Source organism: Somniosus microcephalus, chromosome 5, assembly GCF_052327205.1.
Source record: "Somniosus microcephalus isolate GS21.2 chromosome 5, FLI_Smic_1.0, whole genome shotgun sequence".
NCBI lineage: Eukaryota > Metazoa > Chordata > Chondrichthyes > Squaliformes > Somniosidae > Somniosus > Somniosus microcephalus.
In genome coordinates, this window is record NC_140991.1 from 41,348,142 (window position 1) to 41,370,973 (window position 22,832).

Genomic DNA, 22,832 nt, shown 5'->3' on the forward strand with positions numbered 1-22,832 from the left:
TTGTGCGAGCTTGCTGTGTGCAAATTGGCTGCTGCATTTCCTATGTTACAACAGTGACATCATAAAGTACTTCATGAAAGTGGTCGTGAATGGCACTATATAAATGCAAGTCTTTCTTTATGTTACATGGGTTCACAACAGGCTGCAGGACTTGAGCGCATAATCTAGGCTGGCAGTTCAGTGCAGCACGAGAGGCATGCTCCATCGTCATGGGCGCTGTCCTGTGGATGAGATGTTAAACTGAGGTCCAATCTACCTGTTCCAATAGTCCAGGGAGATACTAAAGAGCCCATTCAAAGAATAGGGAGTTCTCCCAGTATCCAGGCCAACATTCTTCCCTCAAAACTATCAAAGTAGCAGATTAATTAGTCTGTTACATCACGGTTCTTTGTGGGGTTTTGTGTAAGCAAAATAACTGCTAAATTACAACAGTGATGCATTGTATTTGAGGTACTTGGAGAAATTTGAGACACATAAATTGTTATTCAAGTCTTTCTTTATGTTTACAGACGTTAGTTCCTTATTTCAACTTTTTTTGAACTGCAAAAGAATAAAGCAAATCCATTTTCTTAATTTTATTCACTGTACATGGCTGCCTGCATATACAGTTGACGTAGAGGACAGGATATCAAACACTGGATGCTGCAATATAGTCAACAAAAACTGAAAAGAATTACATTACAATGAAGACACCAGGGCCAAAAATCTGAAAATTTTCAAACAATGATAAATGGACTTTGGCTTTGTATCTTTTCTGTCAGCATTGCAAAGCGGTTTCACAATACAAGATATAATCTCAAGCAAGCCAATGCACAGCTAGCACAAAAATATTCCATTGCACACCCCAGGCCAACAGATTTTTCTTTTTTTGATGGTGAAATGTTTTGAACTTTCTTATTTGTTGCTGATCCTCTATTTGTACCAAGAAACCCACCTAAGACAAACTAATGACCCCTAATTTGGCAGCCCCAATAAATCATTGTTTGGCACTGTGCAAATATAGAGAAAAGAGAATGCCATTATCATTAGGGTAACACACAGGGGTACCCTTGATGCTGCTGAACAAGTTCTTAGTCTTGTAACCAGATAAGAAAGAAAATATTTCATCTACAGCACCGACAATTCTGCAAAGAAAATGTCATAAATACGACTGCTTAAAAACCAAAAATCTATGAAGTAGAACTATCCTCAAATAGGAATTGGTTTCCATAATATCTTAAAACATTTATATTTAAGGCACAGTAATACCTGCATGGAGCAGACAATGGTAGCTTGAACCAATAGACGTGACTGACTTGGCTGCAGTACTCTAGTTCTTGAACCAAATACTCAACATTAAAGCATTAACACAAGTCACAGACTGCACTTTTCAGGGAAATTGTAGGAGAGAAAGCTCAAATAGTATTTTGTATTAAATTGGAGAGATTCATGTTGTGTGAGCAAGGATTGCTGCACCAGTAAATTCCAATTTGTTGGATTTTATGTTTTTCTGTTGTTTGTTTCTGAATACGAGTCCTCATTACCTGAAGAATGACTTTCACTATCAATGTCAGGGGGCAACTGTCTTTAAAATATGATAGTAATGGACAATATACAACTATTGTGTTGGCATCACAAAGTATAGTTTACTCCTGAAAATTCAGTCGTTGTTTGCAATATTTTTTTAAAATCAGCAGATAATTTGAACTAACTTTAAATTAAAAGTAGACTAGAAGCCAGTCTTCATATAAAAGGGAAAAGCTTTTCATCCATTTGGAAATATTGTCCCAAGCAGAATAAAACAATTATGAACTGCATCTTTTAAGGTACAATGACCTTTTGCTTTATATAAATGACCTAGATTTTGTCAATATAACTCAATATTTGACTTCAGATTCAAGTCTCATTATTTTCTGCAGTCCCTGGGTCACTAATACTAACATAGTTTACTACTTTTGCCTCGAACACTGTACTTATACAGCAATAATTTAAATACCACAGGATCAAGTTAACTATTCTGTCTGAAGATGTTCGAGAATGAAGAATGTGTTTAGCTATATGGTTGCTTAAAGTAAGAAATAGCAGTACATAATATTTATAGCACATGATTATAGTTGTGGTTAAGTAAAACAAAATATAAGAGAGAATTTAGAAGTTTTTTTGAAGTTTGAGATTTAATGATAAAATCTGAAAATATTTTGCTTATAAGGCTCAAACCTACAATACCTTCTAACAAAACAAAACAGGATCGAAACAATCTCTTTTAAATGTCCAAAATCAAATAGCAATAACCTACTCAATGATGGGTTTTTGAACCTTACTATAACTCACCTTTTGATTGACTAGGGTTCATGCACTGATGGAAGATGTCAAAAGCAACCAATAAAATCAGCTCGTCTGAATTTAAAAGGAGGCCAATATCTGAAATATTATGAAGTTTCGACAATATTATATTATGTATAAATATATAAAAATGTATTATTTATCAGGGACGGTGCCATAAAAGAGCGTGCTAGTACTCCAACAGTGTGCCTGGCAGTGTAGAATGTGGTTACTCTTCCATGATTTCCTACAGTGAGGTTCTGATCTCAGTCATGCCTACAGGGGAAGAAAACTGAGCACACAATCCTGGCATCTCCCATCAATTCAATCAAGAACGGGATTGGCGGAGATCTTGGAACAGAGCAGTTGTCTGTGCTGTCAGTCAGTGTATGGTGAGTGTGCACAGGGAGTTTCCCAGCGAGAAGCAAAATTACAAATATGGGTCTGGGGGAAATAATGAATGGGCAAAGGACTTACTTTAAATGGTGCTCACATCTCTACAGCAAAAAGGTCAAAACTAAAATAAATAATCAGCACTGAATCCCTGTAGTGATTACTGGAGATTGCTGATTGTAAAGTGCAGGTTTCCTCCTCCATAGCTTGTATCTCTTCATTATTTCACTGGTAAGTACATTGCGTAACTTGTATTAGATGACAAGTCAGTAAGGCCTACATATTTCACATCATAGCGCACGCTTCTAATGCCGAACTCTGCACTGCAAGGCTACTGTAAAAAGCATCAGGCGATTGCTCAATGAGACATGCACATCTTGTTACTTCAATAAATGGAAGAGTCTCCCTTCTGTATCCTTCACAAATATCTGATATCGTATACTCAAAACAATACACAAATCACACTTGCTGTATTTACACGTTATACATTGCAAACTTACAGAAAACAAGGCTGAAGTAATCCTGGATCAACATTCTGCCTCACACTGTATTTTACAGTCTTGTACAGTAAAGATATTTTCTTTTGACCAGCGCGTACACCACAGGTTATCCATTTTACTACCATAAGAGTCACACCAGTAATTGTTTTAATAAAAAAAACAATAAAATAAAAAACTTACTTCACTAATAAAAGTGTGTTTTTAAAAAAAAATGCAACAAGCAGTGCCAAAACTCAGTAAAATATATACTGGGACGATGAGGTTATCTGTAAAATCTGTGGTGCATTCATTGGCACGTGTGCAAAGCTTTAGGTGTGATGCTGGTGCTCCTGGGATAATTTTTTAAAAACTGCTAAAAGCCTTGGTGACCAATGGTAACGACACTGGTTGGTGCTTCCTCTAGGTCTGGGGCTGGTGCCTGGTACCATCCTCGGTTAAATCATACCTGGAAGATGATTACAGATAAAATTACAATGTACAGTAAAAGCTACATCGGAGTGTGTTACAAGACAGGAGGTTCTCAAATACTTATTGAACCCAGGACAGATTATGTATTTTCTTCACTCTATGTAATGCCACAAGACTTCAGGAGAATTTTGATTTTTTTTTGGTCAATCTGAGAATTCGAGCTGAAGCTGACTGGAATCAACAGCAGGAGCCTTTTCATAGTGTGGGAGCAGATAGTGTCCACAACACAATGACAGGCAAACTGAACAATGCCTCAAATGACAGGAGTATTCCACACAGAGGTGGACTCTAACATAGGCAAAACATAGCAGCTATATGAATAAATGCCTATCAGAAGTGTCTACTAAATAAATGTGCACTACATTACTGCATTTTAACCACAGAATACAGAAAAGTGAAGACACTGTGTGACTGAGTTAGCACACTGCCCTTTCACCTCAGGGACCTGGCTTTAATCCCATTAATCTAGCGTAGGTTTAAAGTCTCTTCTATCTGCAGTTAATAAAGGTCCCCTATGGAACGAGTTTAAACAGTCTCAATCTAGTTTCTTAGACAGAGTGTGGGCTTATGACACAAAGCAAGCTACAACTCAGGAACATAACATATAACGGGAGCAAGAGTGACCGTCAGTGGTTGGGTCTAAGGAACATTATTGGTTTTGAGCAGTCTGAGCTTCATCTGCATTGCCTTTTGCTCTGGCTGATGCTGCACAATACACAAGAAGTAAGAAAATGTTACCGAGAGACGGTGGCAAGGAGTGTTTGTGGGGTCTCTTCAGACACGATGTTAAATCCATGTTTCATGCTGTCATGTATTGATTGCGAGTTTGACACCAGTCAATATGGTAATGTAATGTGCGAGTTTAACACCAGTTAATACGGTAATGTAATGTGCATTGCATTATGGGAATTACCCGGGAAAGCAGCAGTCAGCCATTTTAGAGAATAAAGAGAACATCGTAGTTGTAAGCTTGTCTGCCTGGTTCTATGCTTGAATGCGTTCATACAACATTGGCGACGAGGATAACGAAAGGAATCATTTTAAATAGGTAGTTGCCCAAGTTTTAGTTAGCTAGGATGGAGAAGACCGGCATTCAAAATTTTGCTTGCTTCGCCGAACCAGCCACGTGGGATCCAAGATGGATGAGGTGGTTAACGTCTTTTGAGCTTTATGTCGATGGCAAAGGACTCGTTATCGACGATACCTCTACAGCTGCCACAAAGCAGAGAAGAGCAGCTCTACTTCTACACCTAGCAGGACCAGATGTCCAGGATATCTTTTTGACTCTACCGGACACAGGAGAGCCAGCAGACTACACGGCGGCAGTTAGTGCTTTGAATCACTACTTCGTGCCCCATGTCAACGCAGCATTTGCTAGACAGACTTTTCATAAGTTGTCCCAGAAGACAGGTGAGACTGTGCAACAATTTGCTACTCGCTTGCGGCAGGCTGCTAAAGACTGTGCTTTTGGGGGGGGATGCGGATAATCAAATAAGAGACGCTATCCTGAGTAGGTGCACGTCAGCCTATGTGCGGAGGAAATTGCTAGAGGAAGGGCATGGTCTAACGCTCGCCCGCACATTACAATTGGCCTCACGATGTGAAAATGTCGAGGAGCAGATGTCATCCATGTCATGTACAGAGAAGGCGGAGACAGGTACTGTTCGTCGTGTTACACAGAAGAGGGTATTATGCGAAAAGCTCAACAGAGAAACCAAAGGGAAATGGCAATAGGAACGAAAGGAAATGTTACAGATGTGGACACACAGACCACATGGGCAGAGATCCGAAATGCCCAGCACGCGGACAAACGTGTCATAAGTGCAAGGGAAAGGATCATTTCTCCAAAGTATGCCTCACAAAGGGTACAAAGAAACACAGTGTGAACAATGTAGAGGAACAGAATGACTTTGCATTTGCTGTTACTAGAAATAACGTGACAGAGAGACTTACCTTTTGTGTGGGGGGAGTAAACTTGAGAATGTTAATTGATTCGGGTGCAACTAATAATGTGATAGATGAGAATACATGGGAAGGATTAAAGTCAGAACACATTAAGTGTCAGTCACATGTCCCTAAGACAGAGAGAAAGTTATTCTCTTATGCTTCTAGCCGACCACTGTCAGTTAAAGGTATATTCACAGGTGGGATTACAATAGGTAAGAGAACTGAGCAGGCGGAGTTCATTGTGGTTAAAGGCCATGGAGAGCCATTGCTAGGAAGGGAGACAGCCATGAAACTGGGAGTTTTAAAAATAGGTGCAGATGTCTCAGCTGTGATAGATGTAAGACAGCTACTAGAACAGCAGTATCCAAAGGTGTTCCAGGGAGTAGGAAGGCTGAACACAAAACAGATCAGTTTGTATGTCGACCCACAAGTGAAGCCTGTGGCCCAGCCACTCAGGCGTATACCATTCAACTTAAGGGGGGCAGTAGAGGCCAAAATAAAACAATTGAGGGACATGGACATTATCGAACCTGTAACTGGTCCCACCCCATGGGTAAATCCTGTGGTTATTGTACCAAAAGCGGATAAGGATGTAAGGTTATGCCTAGACATGAGATGAGGAAACCAGGCAATAGTGAGGGAACGATATCCAATCCCCACCGTTGATGAGATACTCCAAGGTATGAACGGCTCGACGGTGTTTAGTAAGCTAGACCTGAAATGGGGTTATCACCAGCTAGAACTGACCCGAGTCACGAGAAATCACAACGTTTGCAGTACATAACGGAGTATACAGGTACAAGAGGCTGATATTTGGTGCATCTTCAGCTAGTGAGCAATATCAGCACGAGATAGCTAATGCCTTAGCTGGAATAGAGGGTGTTGAAAACATCTCAGACGACATTATCGTGCATGCACACGACCAGGAAACGCATGACAGACGCCTGCACGCTGTCATGACCAGACTAATGGAAAGTGGACTGACACTAAACTCAGAAGTGCCAATTCAACATGGACCGATTGATTTTCATGGGAATCCTGTTGTCTGAAAAGGGCATCGGACCAACAGCAGAGAGAGTGCGAGCGGTGGCAGAAGCTCGGGAACCAGAGAATGCTAGAGGTGAGGAGTTTCTTGGGACTCGTTGGGTACAGTAGCAGATTCATCCTGCAGTTTGCAATGCTATCAGAGCCACTGCGACGCCTGACGAGAAAAGACACACCATTTAAATTTGGATCACAACAGAGACAGTCATTCAGTGCACTCAAGGAAGAGTTGGCCAGAGCCGGCACTTTAGCATATTTTGATAAGGACGCACCAACCAAGGTGATAGCAGATGCCAGTCCTGTAGGTTTAGGCGCAGTACTAGTTCAGGACCAACAGGGACAAGAGGTGCCAATATGCTATGTAAGTTGTAGTTTAACAGACTGAGAGGAAATACTCTCAAACAGAGAGAGAGGCCTTAGCTCTTGTATGGGCTTGTGAGAGGCTGCATCCATATGTGTATGGCCGAAAATTTAACTTGGTAACTGACCATAAGCCATTACAAGTGATATACGGCCCACACTCTAAACCCTGTGCCCGTATAGAGAGATGGGTACTTAGATTACAGACGTATGATTTTAAGGCGATACACATTCCAGGCAAGCAAAACATTGCAGACCCACTGTCACGATTGCTGGGGGAGACAGCAAAACAGGAGAGACATTCTCATGGCTCAGATGAATACGTGAGATTTGTAGCTGTGAGTGCAACACCAAAAGCACTCACTACTAGAGAGGTGGAGGAAGCTTCTGCTACCGACCCAGAGCTGATTGAGGTATGGAAGGCAATCACAAACGGACATTGAGAACTGTAAAGCTTATGCAGCAATTGCAAACGAGCTGTGCGTAGTGGGGTACCTAGTTCTTCGGGGAACACGCATCGTGCTACCCACAGTGTTACACGCACGAGCCCTGGTGTTAGCACATGAAGGACACTTGGGAATAGTTGGAACAAAGCAACATCTCAGAACCAAGGTTTGGTGGCCTGGCATGGACAAGGCAGCTGAAAAACACTGTAAAGCGTGCCACGGCTGTCAGATAGTAGCCAGATCGGACCCACCTGAACCGTTGAGACCAACACCATTACCGGAGGGCCTCTGGCAGGATGTAGCTATAGACTTACTGGGACCCTTGCCATCCAACCACTCCATTCTTGTGGTAGTTGATTATTATAGTCGCTACTTTGAATATGACATCATGACCTCCACAACAACAGAGAAGGTTATTGATAGTTTAGAGTCAATCTTCAGCCGTCATGGTTTGCCAATCACCTGCAAATCTGATAATGGTCCCCAATTCAGATCTGAATTATTCAAAGAATACTGTGAAAACAACGGGATCAAACACCTGAAAACGACAGCAAAATGGGCTCAGGCTAACGGAGAAGTCGAGCGCCAGAATGCATCGCTCATGAAGAGAATCAGAATTGCTCAGTCAGAAGGACTAGATTGGAAACGTGAACTTAGAAAATATGTGACTGTGTACAGGAGCATTGATCATGCCACGACAGGAAAGAGCCCGGCAGAGCTGCTCTTTAAATGGAAAATGAGAGGAAAGCTGCCAGACATCACAGAGTCACGCGGAGACATGGAAGTACGTGACCGGGACGCAGAACAAAAAGGCAAGTCCAAACTGTACGCAGATGAACAGCGGAGAACACAATACTCAGAGGTGGAAGTTGGCGACACGGTGCTGGTACGGCAGGACAAAGTGGACAAGTTCACCACTCCTTTTAATGCCACACCGCACAAAGGTTTGAGTAAAACAGGGAGTCAAGTAGTAGTGGAATCTCCAGAAGGAGCACGCTACTCGAGAAACACTACGTTTGTGAAGAAATACAGAACCAATGGACCAAAGGAGATATTCCATGAGCAGGAGGAAACACAAGGGACTGAGGACGGTATAGTAGACCCTGACACACATACCACTGTGACACAGGCAATACCCACTGACACCAACATGTCAGACATACCCAATACAGCCAGACCTCAAAGGGTTAAAAGAAAACCCCAAAGACTGTCTGATTATGTCACAACATAAACTGTGCGAGAACTGCATGGGTGATGTTAAATGTTTAAATCTGGGAATTATTTAGTTGTGTGGCAAGACACAAGTTTGTAAAAAGTTTATAAACCAAATAAGTTATGTAGTGTTAGTGTAATAAACTGTTTGTAAACTGCAAGTTTGTTTCCAAGGAAAAGGGGGATGTCGTGTATTGATTGCGAGTTTGACACCAGTCAATACGGTAATGTAATGTGCGAGTTTAACACCAGTTAATACGGTAATGTAATGTGCATTGCATTATGGGAATTACCCGGGAAAGCAGCAGTCAGCCATTTTAGAGAATAAAGAGAACATCGTAGTTGTAAGCCTCTCTGCCTGGTTCTATGCTTGAATGCGCTTATACAACACATGCCTGTTCAGATAGACCTTAGGAGACACTATCCAAAGAAAAGCAGAGCTCTCCCGGCATCAATATTCCTTCCTCGACCATCAAAAACAGATCAAGTAGTCATTTATCTGATTGCTGTGCACAAAATGGCTGCCATGTTTATCCACATAATTAAACTTTCGGCATTCTAAAAATGAATTCATTACATGAAGTGCTTGGAGATGTTGGAGAGATACGAGAAGGAATAATATAAACACAGCATAACATCGGGAAGACCAAAGCCAGTGTCTTTGGCACTCGCCATAAACTCCATACCTTTGCTACTGACTCCAGTCCCCTCCCAGCCACTGTCCCAGGCTGAATGAACCAAACTGTTCACAACCTCAATGTCTTATTTCGCCCTGAGCTGAGCTTCTGACCCCATATCCTCCCCACCACCAACACCATCCACATCACTGCCTCCACCCCACCTCAACTCAGCCGTCACTGAAACCCTCATCCAGCCCGCTGACTATTCCAATCCTCTACGCGCTGACCTCCCATTCCCTTTAGCTGATCCAAAACTCTGCTGCCTGTATCCTAGCCTTCACCGAGTCCTTCTCCATCACCCATGTCCTTGTTAACTTAGACTGTCTCCCGCCCGCCGACATTTCATATTGAAAATTCTCATCCTTGTGTTTAAATCCCTTCATGGCCTCCCCCTTCCCCTTCTCTGCAACTTCCTCAAGCTCCACAACACCATCCCTCAAACTCTCTGTTCCTCTGTCGCCTGCATCTCTTCCCACCCCCACTGCTTCATTCCACCAGTGGTAAACATGGCTTCAGCCACACAGGCCTCATGATCCGGAATTCCCTCCCTCTTCTCTTTTAAGACCCTCTGTAAAATCCACCTCTGACCAAACTTTTGCTCACCCCACCTAATAGCTCCCTCTTTGGCTCAGCATCCATTTTTCTTTATGCCTCTGTAAAGTACCTTGGAGCGATTTTCTATATAAATGAGAGGAGTTGTTGAAAAGCTCAACATCTCACTTGTAGCTACAAGTAAGCTGCATTTCGAAGTTAGGTGGTGTTCTAGCTTTATTGTTTCTTGATTTCAGGTGTCAATATTTTGGTACTTACCACTGTGTAGAGCCTTTAGCCACCTCCTCTGTCAGTTCTATTAGGAGCTACAATGAAAGAACAGTACAGATATATAGGGTTACAGAGCATCTTAGAGTATAGACCTGAACGGTTACCCTATCTTCCTCTTTCAAATGTTGATTGATCTGCTGTACATTTTAAGCACATTCCCTTTCACTTAAAGGTAATTAATAAAGAGTGGAGAACAATAATTCACTTTAAGGATTTAAAAAAATTAAAATTATGCAACAGAAGCGCCGATCCTTTAATAAGTTTGATATCTCAAACCCTTTGCTTCCCCCTCCCCCACGTTTTGTATTTTGCCCTGTGCTGGCTACATCACTGACCTACCACTATGTACAATGTTCCACTCTCCATCACCTCAAACTGTGTGTGATACAGCCACTGAATGCCGCAAACCATTTAAACTGGCTCTTTACTTAATCTCAGCCGTACGAATTCTAATGCAGCAGTCAGGATACAATCCATTTTTTCCACTCCGTTAATCAGAAAGTTACATAGAATTATATAGAATTGAGAGCACAGAAACAGGCCATTCGGTTCATGCTGGTGTTTAGGCTCCACAAGTAACTCCTCGCACTCTATTTACTTCATCTCACCCTATCAACATATCCTTCTATTCCTTTCTCCCTCACGTACTTATCTAGCTTCCTCTTAAATGCATCCATGCTATTTGCCTCAACCACTCCATGTAGTAGCGAGTTCCACATTCTCATCACTCTCTAAGAGGCTTCTCCTGAATTCCTTATTAGATTTATTAGTGACTATCTTCTATTTATGGCTTCTAGTTTTCGACTCCTCCACATACTTCCTGTAAAATGAGTTCTGCTTGTTAATTACAAAACACAACCTGGCCCATTTCATTTTTATGTTCATAATCAGGATTCAGAGGTCATTTTCATTATATTCCTGCCTTGGCACCATACCACCATCACCCTGCACCCTTTTGAATCAGGAATCCAGCCATTTCTTTTTATTTTATTGCTAATAGTGCTGTTATTGGACAGTATCACTCCTTCCAAGTTTAACAACGAACGATTAAACAAACGTGAGATAACGTCACACTGTTCCCCTCTTAAAGAAGACGGGAATCCTTAGACACTCTTACTCACCACTGCTCTATTAGTCTATGCAGCACAACTCAAGCACTAAAGCAGGTGCAAATCCTGAACAACCGGGAAGCCGTGTCGTGTCAGAGTAATTGTGATGATGTCACTAGAAGACCAACGCCACATTCCCAAAAGCAGCAAAAGTCTACCTATTTGTATTGGGTACACCGAAGCTCTTATCTTCAGTCCCCGCCTCAAACTCTATTCCCTAGCCACCAACTCCATCCCTCGCCCTGGCCACTGTCTGAGGTTGAACCAGACTGCTTGCAACCTTGGTGTCATATTTGACCCTGAAATGAGCTTCCAACCACATTTCCACTCCAACACCAAGATCGCCTACTTCCACCTCCGTAACATCGCCCAACTCTGCCCCACCTCAGCTCATCTGCTGCTGAAACCCTCATCCACGCCTTTGTTACCTCTAGGCTTGGACTATTCTTACGCTCTCCTGTCTGGCCCCCCAGCTTCCACTCTCCATAAGCTTGAGTTCATCCAAAACTTTGTTACCCGTACCCTAACTCGCACCAAATCCCATTCACCCATCATCCCTGTGCTCGGAGACCTACATTGGCTGATGGTATGGCAATGCCTGAACATTAAAATTCTCATCCTTGTTTTCAAATCCCTCCCTAGCCTCACCCCTCCCTATCTCTGTAACCGCCTCCAGCCCCACAACCCTCCGAGATCTCTGCGCTCCTCCAATTCTGGCCTCTTGCATAACCCCTATTTTAATTGCTCCACCATCGGTGGCCGTGCTTTCAGCTGCCTGGGCCCCAAGTTCTGGAATTCTCTCCCTAAGCCTCTCCGCCTCTCTCTCCTCCTTTAAGACCTTCCTTAAAACCTACCCCTTTAATTAGGGATGGGCAATAAATGCTGGCCTTTCCAGCGACGCCCACATCCCATAAACAAATTTAAAAAAACAAAGCATTAGGTCAAAATAACAACAGAAAATGCTGGAAATACTCAGCAGGCCAGGCAGCATCCATGGAGAGAGAAACAGAGTTAACGTTTCAGGTCTGGTACCCTTCATCAGAACTGGAAAAAGCTGGAAATGTAACAGATATTAAGCAGGTGCAGAGATGGGGGCTCGGGGGGGGGGGTTTAGGAGGGGAGGAAGGAATTGAAAGAACATACTGTGAAAATGTTGCAAATGGGAATGGCAAAATCATACAGCATGAAAAATGGGGGCAGGGATTATTATCTGAAATTGTTGAACTCAATATTGAGTCCGGAAGGCTGTAAAGTGCCTAATCGAAAGAGGAGGTGCTGTTCCTTGAGCTTCATTGGAACAATGTAATAGGCTGAGGACAGAGAGATCAGAGTGGGAGTGAAGTGGTGAATGAAAGTGACAGGCGACCGGAAGCTCAGGGTCACCCTTATGGACTGAACGGAGATCACAGAAACCCCACAGTGCAGATAGAGGCCATTTCGGCCCATCGAGCCTGCACCGACACATATCCCACCCGATCCCCGTAACCCCTACACCAACACATATCCCACCCTATCCCTGTAACCCCACGTATTTAATCCCCCTAACACTAAGGGTCAATTTATCATAGCCAATCAACCTAACCCGCACATCTTTGGACTGTGGGAGGAAACCGGAGCACCCGGAGAAAACCCACGCAAACACGGGGAGAATGTGCAAACTCCACACAGACAGTCGCCCGAGGCCGAATTCGAACCCGGGTCTCTGGCGCTGTGAGGCAACAGTGCTAACCACTATGCCACCGTTCCGCAAAGCGGTCGCCCAATCTGCGTTTGGTCTCTCCAATGTAGTGGAGACTGCATCGTGAGCAGCGAATACAGTATATTAAATTGCAAGAAGTACAAGTAAATCGCTGTTTCACCTGGAAGGGGTGTTTGGGGCCCTGGACAGTGGGAAGGGAGGAGGTAAAAGGGCATGTGTTGCATCTCCTGCGATTGCACGGGAAGGTGCCAGGTGAAGGAGAAGGGCTGTTAGGGGTGATTGAGGAGTTGACCAGGGTGTCGCGGAGGAAGCGGTCCCTTCGGAATGCTGAAAGGGGAGATGGGGGAAAGATGTGAGAACAGAAGTGCGGGAAATGGAACGGACATGGTCAAGGGCCGTGTCAACCACAGTAGAGGGGAATCCTCGGTTGAGGAAAAAAGAAGACATGTCGGAAGCACTGGTATGGAAGGTGGCATCATCAGAACAGACGCGGCGGAGACAGAGAAACTGGGAGAATGGAATAGAGTCCTTACAGGAAGCCGGGTGGGAGGAAGTGTAGTCCAGGTAGCTGTGGGAGTCGGTGGGCTTGTAGTGGATGTTTGTCGAAAGCCGATCGCCAGAAATGGAGACAGAGAAGTCAAGGAAGGGAAGGTAAGAGACAGAGATGGACCATGTGAAGGTGAGGGAAGGGTGGAAATTGGAAGTAAAGTGAATGAACTTATCTAGTTCAGGGCGAGAGCAGGAAATGGCACTGATACAGTCATCGATGTACCGGAAAAAGAGGTGAGGGCGGTGACCCGAGTAGGACTGGAACAAAGAGTGTTCCACATATCCCATGAACAGGCAGGCATAGCTAGGGCCCATGCGGGTTTGCATAGCAACACCTTTAAATTGGAGGAAGTGAGTGGAGTCAGAGGAGAAGTTGTTCAATGTGAGAACAAGTTTAGCCAGGCGGAGGAGGGTGGTGGTGGATGGGGACTGGTTGGGCCTCTGTTCAAGGAAGAAGCGGAGTGCCCTAAGACCGTCCCGGTGGGGGATGGAGGTGTAGAGGGATTGGACGTCCATAGTGAATCCATAGTGAAAAGGAGACGGTTGGGGCCAGGAAACTGGAAACTGTTAAAGTGACGGAGGGCGTCGGAAGAGTCGCGAATGTAGGTGGGAAGAGACTGGACAAGGGGAGAAAAAATAGAGTCGAGATAGGAAGAGATAAGTTCCGTGGGGCAAGAACAGGCTGAAATGATGGGTCTACCAGGGCAGTCCTGTTTGTGGATCTTGGGAAGGAGGTAGAAGCGGGCTGTGCGAGGTTGGGGAACTGAGGTTGGCGGCCATGGAGGGAAGATCTCCAGAGGAGCTGAGGTCAGTGACAGTCTTCGAAACAATGGCTTGATGTTTGCTAGTGGGGTCATGGTCCAGGCGGAGGTAGGAGGAGGTGTTGGAGAGTTGGCGTTCAGCTTCCGCACGGTAGAGGTCGGTTTGCCAAACAACAACAGTACCACCCTTATCAGCAGGTTTACTGATAATGTTAGGGTTGCATCGGAGAGAACGGAGTGCTGCAAGTTCATCTTTAGGTCGTCTGTCCTAATATCTCCTTATGTGGCTTGGTGTCAAATTTTGTTTGATAAAGCTCCTGTGAAGCGCCTTGGGATATTTTACTCCGTTAAATGCGTTATATAAATGCAAGTTGTTGATAAATACCGTGAATGGTGGTTATATTGTTCTTCAGGTGTAAGGGATTGCATTTTAATTGAAATTAGACAAATGTGAATGTGTTACTTGCCTTTCCCAACAGCCCTTTGTCCCTTGATAAAAAGCCGCCACTGTTCTTTACAGCTACATCCAGAGTTCTTTTCTGTACCTCTGCTTGTGACACAATGAACTCAAACCTATGGAAGAGACAAAGGATTAGGGAGCTCCTTCTCTAGAAAAATTAGTTTTTATAAAAGAAAACATCCATAGCTATTAGAGACCATTAGCTGTCGTTCCACATCACATAACACTCAGGAGATCAACAGTGCCATGCCACTCCCACACATATTTAAAATTCTAACTTCATTTTGAGAGACTACAGCATTAATGTAGCATGTGTCCCACCAGGAAAAGAGACAGCAACTTTAATAATTGGAGAAATCTTGAATAAAGTATGCTGCATTGACACATATACTACTTTATGCCACGGGCTTGGTCTGTGGGACAACAGAGAATCACCATCTGGTGCTCTCACCTACCTCCCTGTAGCTGGTTGAAGACAAGTGTTGGCCAAGACCTGACAGCAGGATGACTGCCTGCTTCCCTTCCTGTCTGGGAAATGCATGATGCTAGAGGGAAGGTAGGAGTCCTAGGTAAGGGAAAAGGGAAGAGAGTTAACTCTACCCGCTTTTCTTATCCTCAAGGCATTGACTTATTTTCGGTATAGTTCTTGGCCCTCCAGCACTTTATCCCAGGTGACCATCCTTCACGTGTGAACCTAACTGCAAGTTCAAGTGGGACAGGCAGCATCACCGAGCCTGATCCAGTCCTCACCCAGCACTCACGTAACGCACTATCCAGCAGGCATCACTAAACAGCAACTGGGAAGAATATGGTTTGATTTTTTTTTTCCATTCCTAGCCCAGGAAAACGAAAGCCAATTGTTAGGATCAACTAACTCCGCACGGAACAGGAATTAAACCTGCATCCTTCCTAATTTGCCTGGCTCAGTCCACATCAGGTGGTGCACTTACTCACTGAGTGGCGAGAAGATGCCAAATTTATATACCGAATGTATTGTCGACAGAAAATAAAAATAGGCATTGGTGAAATACCCGTTCCTATTGCACTGGTGGCGATGGCCCAGACAAATACTTGTACCCTATTGCCAAGTAAAACATTTGGAACTTCAGAATCTATGGGTTGAGAGCGGGTCTGGGTTGAGAATAGGCCTAAAATATGGAATGTCGGGTGTTGGAAGTTGCCAGCTCAATATCTCCTCAGTTACATCTTGCATTGAATTATCCTGCATTTCACAAAGAGACTATGCAGACACCCCCAAAACCACCACCTATGCTTGTGCATATAAATGGACCTCTTTTGGGAGAACTCAATGTTAGGATTCTTACATAGGTAACAGTCTCCAAAAGAAAATAATGTTCCAAGCATTTCAAACACATAAAATTCTATTATACTGGTATGTCTAATTATTTTTGTTATGTCACAAATCTTACTTCAGAGCCTTCAGTTTAGTGGATTAATAATTCCATCACATCCAGGCAATAGCACAATAAATGGCCGTAAGCTGGAATATTTTCAAACAAATAGAAAGGTTTTTCTACCCACGTTTCATCATAGACTGGATTTAGCTGTCTCTTCAGCACAGACGTTTTTCTCCTTCCCGATCTTCTCTTGTCGGGCAGCAAATATAATCGAACGTACGGATCTGAGCCATCCTCAGAAAAAGCTATTAAATTACTGCAGGAGAAAAATTAATGTGAAAGTGTCAATTCAAACTTCTAGTACAAGCAGCCAATAATCTGTTAAGACTACAATCGCCATCTACAGTGTTTTTCTTTACACTGCAGAAGAACTCAGAATCCTCCATTTCCTGGGAGTGAGAAATGATGTAAACACAGATTACATCTTTGCCCACAAACTATCCCAAATTAAAAATTACGTAAGTTGTGTTTTTTTTTAATGTTATGCGAATTTATATATGCCTTTTATTTTCTAGCTTCAGCATTTAATTTTTCTTTACTCCACTGTGGAGTCTATCATCCTGTAACAGCACAATATCTCCTCAATATCATGCTGGGCATGAAGCAAGCAAATCTATTGGCCCAAAAATTGCGGCCCGCGGTGTATCTACAGAGTACGCCATGGATCTGCGAAAAGAATAAGCACCTATCTGATGGCGGCTCGGACGCTGCGTGCCGGAGGGCAGTGTAATGGCCCACGGATCCCAGGGACGCCGCCTGTGCGGAAGCATATCTGGGATCACGTGGGCCTGGTCCTCCGATCAGAAAACAGATTGTCTTTCATTCATTTAAATTACTACATTACTGCAACCTTTAAAATACATACAGATTTAACTTTTATTGTGGGAATCCAATTCATTACTCAGAACTCCAATTTCTAAACAAATACTGTGCACTGTGCAGAAAGTTACGAAATGTAAACGACATTTTAAAAAGACCTGCAGCTTTAACATACACTAGGATCGTTTCTCAAATGTTTCTGGATGTCATTTATTTTAAAATAAGCATTTTCTTTTTCGGGTATCCCCTTACCCTGCGCCTGTTTCCACCAAGCGTAAAATTTCCGTATGTAATTGCTGGGCAGTTGGCGGGCAGTTAGCCCAACTCTGCGCCAGCAATGAGGATTTCGGTGGTGGTGTGAATGGTCTATCACGCGCATGCGCTTAAATCTCAAACTTGTGGTGGATTTCAAATGTGGTATGACGTCGTACCACCGCAAAATCCAGGCCATTAACTCTAAACCCCTCAACCCCTGTTCTCAATATAACATATGAAACTTGGAGTGAAGAAAGGATTTCGGGCAATCAAGGCTGCTCCTTCCAGTCCATGCATGACCACCTTAACGGTGGACTCACCTCTGCCCATCCAAGAAATCTATGCTCTCGTTCTAACTTCCGTAAAGGAACAGGAGTAGGCCATTCAGCCCCTCCAGCTTGTTCCACCATGAAACAAGACAGGAATCAGCTGCTGTTGGCCTTCACCAACTAGACATTCAATGTGTATCTGTAATAAACTTGATTCAGGTTCGTGAGTAGTTCTCATTCCCATTCCACACACCAAATTACAAACTGTTTGTTTTTCAAAACATTTCCCAGCTATTGTCTTTCATCCCTTACTTTACAAATCCCATATGTACGTGTGCGGGCACGTCAACACACCAGTCTGCGGTGTTACCTACCGGCAAGCATGTACAACCACAATCAGCTTGTTTCTTTGAGAACTGTGCCGAAGCGTTAGTTGAATCTGACCTAGTGGTGACTGGCCAAGAGTTGTTCCACTGCAACACATCAAAAGTGCAAAGATTCACTGATTAAGATCTACTCTGATGAAACATTAATGAATCATACCATTAGTCACAAACAAAGTAAGAGGCCAAGTGGCAACAGGCTCGAAAACATTGTACAGACTTAAAACCTACTTTAAAAAAAAACACAAGCCGATATGCTCATGAAGGTGAAGGGTGTCAATGCTTGGGAACTGAAGTAATTTCAGTCCTGTCAGCTAAGGTGTAGCATGGATTGCATGCACAGCAAAGCATCCTCTACTCTGCTCCAACACTACACAAAAGGAAACAGTTCTCCACTACACCAGAAGGAACTTTTCATTTCTTCTTACACTAGCAGTTGCAAGACCTTTAAGTAAGATTGCTAATTAGTGCTGATTTACAAGCAACTTTGCGCTGTAATCTGATGCCCACTGGGACTCAGGGTGTAATCGACCTAAACTCAGTTGGCATAGAGCCAGCAGGGAATGTCTATCAATTTGGACTTGATTCGAACACGGATGACAAGGATAGGAGAATGTTCGGAATCAAATATACTGAATATTCTGAATCAAAAAATGCTCAGTAGTTTTTTTTCTATTATTCATAGAAAAATCCAGTATTGACAACATCATTTTTTAAACTTTACCATGAGCACATTCACTTAATGAAAATATTTTACTATTTCAAAAAGATATACAACTTGCTTCAGAATGAACTCAATATAGAACTGCACTACTGTGACCTCACAGCATTTTGGTCACATCAAGCAGCCAAACATATCCCCCCACCCCAATTTCTAACAAAGGCCCCAATTCAGATTTCCACTGTACCCTGTGTGTTACACAATCAATTCAAGACACAAAACTCAGCTATAAGGAGATTCCCTTAGCACTTTCAATGTAGAAATAATGCAATGCAATATTTACACAACTTGTGGGACCAAAGGGCACAACATCCTCATCACTCAAAGTCCATGGCCAGGCCCTCACTGCATAAAGAGTTTATTGTAGGCACCTGTTCAACTCTCAACTGAGGTGGGAAATATTTCACGTTAGACAGAGAAAGAGTAACACAGAGAGTGTCATCCAACTCTCCCTAGGCTACTTTCAAGTTCCCAATCTGCCTTTAAGATTTAAAAGTAATTGTATTGGCTGTCTAAAACAGAGAAGTAGAAAATTATTTCCTTGAGACATTTTTTTCTTCAGCAAACAAAATCAAGAGATTTGATAATCCCATCCTTCAAACTGGTTGCAACTATATACGGAACACCCCTCCCCTCCCCAGTGTAAAAGTGAGCGGGGACTGTACTTTTGCAGTTGTCGCAATCTCTGGTGCAACTCCTGCGTGGCGAAGGGTAGCGATATATCAGAGGCGATACTCGGGGTTGGTTCTTTAGCAGAAAGGTGTGACGGAGATCCTGTTTGACTGGAGGTGGTGTGAGCTGATGGAGTTTGCTGGAGACTTGCGGGCCTCTGCGGGCTTTGGGAAGCAGTGCTGTAGTTCTCCACCTTCTCCGTCTTCTCAGGCCTTTTGGTGCTGTCGGCAGCAGGAACAGCTGGGGCAGGTTTGTTTGATTCTGTGGGGGCGACCGGTTGCACTTTTGACGCTGGCTTCCTAGCGTCCTTGCTATGAGATGGCTGCTTCTTTAACTGAGCGGAAGAGCGATCTGGAGCCTGGTCTTGCTTTTCAACAGCAAGGATCTGTGAAGAGGGGCACAATACGAGAATTACTTCACGCGTTTCAGAAGGTTATCTGACAATTAGATGGCACTTTAACTACAGGCCTTATGAAGAGAAGTTTAGGACTGATGTTAGGATCAATAACTGGAATGGGTTGCCAGAAAGGGTGGTATTGTTATGATTTGGACATTCAATTAATTTAAGAAATAGCTAGGCACTGTAATGGGAAGACAGTAAAAGCAGTGTTCTGAAAGAATGCTATCGAATGAGATCTTTGCAAGGTTGTTATGGATGAAGGCGGCCATTAAGCCCATCTTTGCAGACGACACAAAGCTGGGTGGGCGTGTGTGCTGTGAGGAGGATGCCGAGAAACTCCAGTATGATTTGGACAAGTTGGGTGATTATACTGCATCTGCCATGCATCTGCCCAATGTGGATAAATGTGAGGTTATCCACTTTGGTGGCAAAAACAGGAAGGCAGATTATTATCTGAACGGCAATAGATTGGGAGAAGGGGAAGTGCAACGAGACCTGGGTGTCCTTGGGCACCAGTCGCTGAAGTTGCAGCAGGCGGTTAAGAAGGCAAATGGTATGTTGGCCTTCGTAGCGAGAGGGTTCGAGTACAGGAACAAGGATGTCTTGCTGCAGTTGTACAGGGCCTTGGTGAGACCACAGCTTGAGTATTGTGTGCAGTTTTGGTTGCCTTATCTGAGGAAGGATGTTCTTGCCATGGAGGGAGTGCAGCGAAGATTCACCAGGCTGATACCTGGGATGGCAGGAATGACGTATGAGGAGAGATTGGGTCGATTGGGCTTATACTCGTTGGAGTTTAGAAGAATGAGAGGGGATCTCATTGAAACTTATAAAATTCTAACAGGACTAGACACAGGAAGGATGTTCCCGATGGCGGGGGAGTCCAGAACTAGGGGTCACAGTCTAAGGATAAGGGGTAAGCCATTTAGGACAGAGATGAGGAGGAATTTCTTCACCCAGAGAGTGGTGAACCTGTGGAATTCTCTACCACAGAAGGCAGTTGAGGCCAAGTCATTAAATATATTCAAGAAAGAGTTGGATATATTTCTTGAGGTTAAAGGGATCAAGGGATATGGGGAGAAGGTGGGGACAGGGTACTGAATTTGGATGATCAGCCATGATCTCATTGAATGGCGGAGCATGCTCGAGGGGCCGAATGGCCTACTCCTGCTCCTATCTTCTATGTTTAATTCATTGTTGGGTTTCCTTGTTTGTGTCGTGCTATCCAACTGCATGTCTTGCTCGTTAGTCCTCTATGATTTTGCATAAAGGAATGCAGACAAGCAAGTTATACCTGTCGTCATTTATCTCTTTGAGCTGTTCCAAATAAAAGGAGAGCCAGTGACCTTTTTAATTTCAGTTGTTTTTCTCATGGTTACGAGTTTGAAAGAAAAGAATGCTTTAACTCCTGCTGATTAGCGCAGCCATTATCCCAGTACTCTTGTCATTAGTTGAAAAAAGCATGCCAAGTGGATTTAGATGGAAATTGGCACAAAAAATCTACCATTTGCCACCAAACAGTATTTGTTAAGCACCACAATGCTGCAGAATATCCTTACCATTGCCAATAATACTGAGGCCAACTGCAGAAATATAGCTTTGCTAGTATAAAGTAGAACGACCTGACTGTCCCCTCATAGCTGCATTTGGTTCTTAAATGATTCCAGGATCCAACTGGAATTAACTCTCCTTTATTTAGAATACTTCAAAGAGGTAAATGACGACAGGTATAACTTGCTTGTCTGCATTCCTTTACGCAAGATCATACAGAACTAACACACAAGACAGTCACATCCAGTTGGATAGCACTACACAAACAGGGGAAACCCAACAATGTACAGGAGTTAAAGCTCATACAGTTGGATTAACAATCATCTGTCTATAGCTCACTTCATTTCCCTTGTCTAGCCTGGGCAACTCCTCTGGAACAAATTTAGCCCAGCCAGAAACTTGAGGGTTAGTAAGTGCAGAACATGTGATCTAGGGCTCTTACTTATTTTTTATTCGTTCATGGGATGTGGGCGTCACTGGCAAGGCCAGCATTTATTGCCCATCCCTAATTGCCCTTGAGAAGGTGGTGGTGAGCCGCCTTCTTGAACCGCTGCAGTCCGTGTGGTGAAGGTGCTCCCACAGTAGGGAGGGAGTTCCAGGATTTTGACCCAGCGACAATGAAGGATCGGTGATACATTTCCAAGTCAGGATGGTGTGCGACTTGGAGTGGAACTTGCAGGTGATGTTGTTCCCATGCGCCTACTGCCCTTGTCCTTCTAAGTGGAAGAGGTCGCGGGTTTGGGAGGTGCTGCCGAAGCAGCCTTGGCGAGTTGCTACAGTGCATCTTGTAGATGGTACACACTGCAGCCACGGTACGTCAGTGGTGGAGGGAGTGGATGTTTAAGGTGGTGGATGGGGTGCCAATCAAGCGGCTGCTTTGTCCTGGATGGTGTCGAGCTTCTTCAGTGTTGTTGGAGCTGCACTCATCCAGGCAAGTGGAGCACATTCCATCACACTCCTGGCTTGTGCCTTGTAGATAGTGGAAAGGCTTTGGGGAGTCAGGAGGTGAGACACTCGCCACAGAATGCCCAGCTTCTGACCTGCTCTTGTAGCCACAATATTGATGTGACTGGTCAAGTTAAGATTCTGGTCAATGGTGACCCCCAGGATGTTGATGGTGGTGGATTCAGCGATATAATGCCGTTAAATGTCAAGCGGAGGTGGTTTGACGCTCTCTTGTTGGAGACAGTCATTGCCTGGCACTTGTGTGGCGCGAATGTTACTCGTCACTTATCAAGCCTGAATGTTGTCCAGGTCTTGCTGCATGCGGGCATGGAATGCTTCATTATCTGAGGTGTTACTGTCAACCAATGTATAGATACAGCATAGATGGTTACTCTGAACACATTCACAAACAGCTTTCCTACATTTCACACGGTTAAATTATATGGCCTAGAAATTCAGTATAGCCACGTTTGGGGCGCTACAGTCGGGCGGCCGCTAAAGTTTGCGCCCGGCGCAAGTACGGTGCCACCTTCGCCGATATTCAGTGGCATCGCCCCAAGAGGTTGCTGCTGCGCTAAAACAGGCGATGCACGACTATCATTAGGCGCTAAGCCGGCGGCCCGGGGCGATACCCCCGAGGGCAGGCGCAGC

The 22,832-nt window shown here is 43.9% G+C and overlaps 1 protein-coding gene across 4 annotated transcripts in view; it reads right to left on the reverse strand.

Moving 5' to 3' along the window:
* Positions 1-560: 560 nt before the first annotated feature.
* The window catches only part of LOC147117012 (extended synaptotagmin-2-like), a 274,396-nt gene continuing 252,124 nt past the window's right edge, over positions 561-22,832 (reverse strand). For all 4 annotated transcript variants that reach the window (XM_085987566.1, XM_085987564.1, XM_085987563.1 and 1 more), the window contains 6 exons: positions 19,282-19,673; positions 17,887-17,985; positions 16,294-16,425; positions 14,759-14,864; positions 10,162-10,208; positions 561-3,639 (listed from right to left, as the gene is read on the reverse strand). In XM_085987566.1, the coding sequence (XP_085843692.1) occupies positions 3,594-3,639; positions 10,162-10,208; positions 14,759-14,864; positions 16,294-16,425; positions 17,887-17,985; positions 19,282-19,673 (822 nt within the window). In that variant the 3' untranslated portion in view covers positions 561-3,593. The remainder of the gene's footprint in view (positions 3,640-10,161; positions 10,209-14,758; positions 14,865-16,293; positions 16,426-17,886; positions 17,986-19,281; positions 19,674-22,832) is intronic.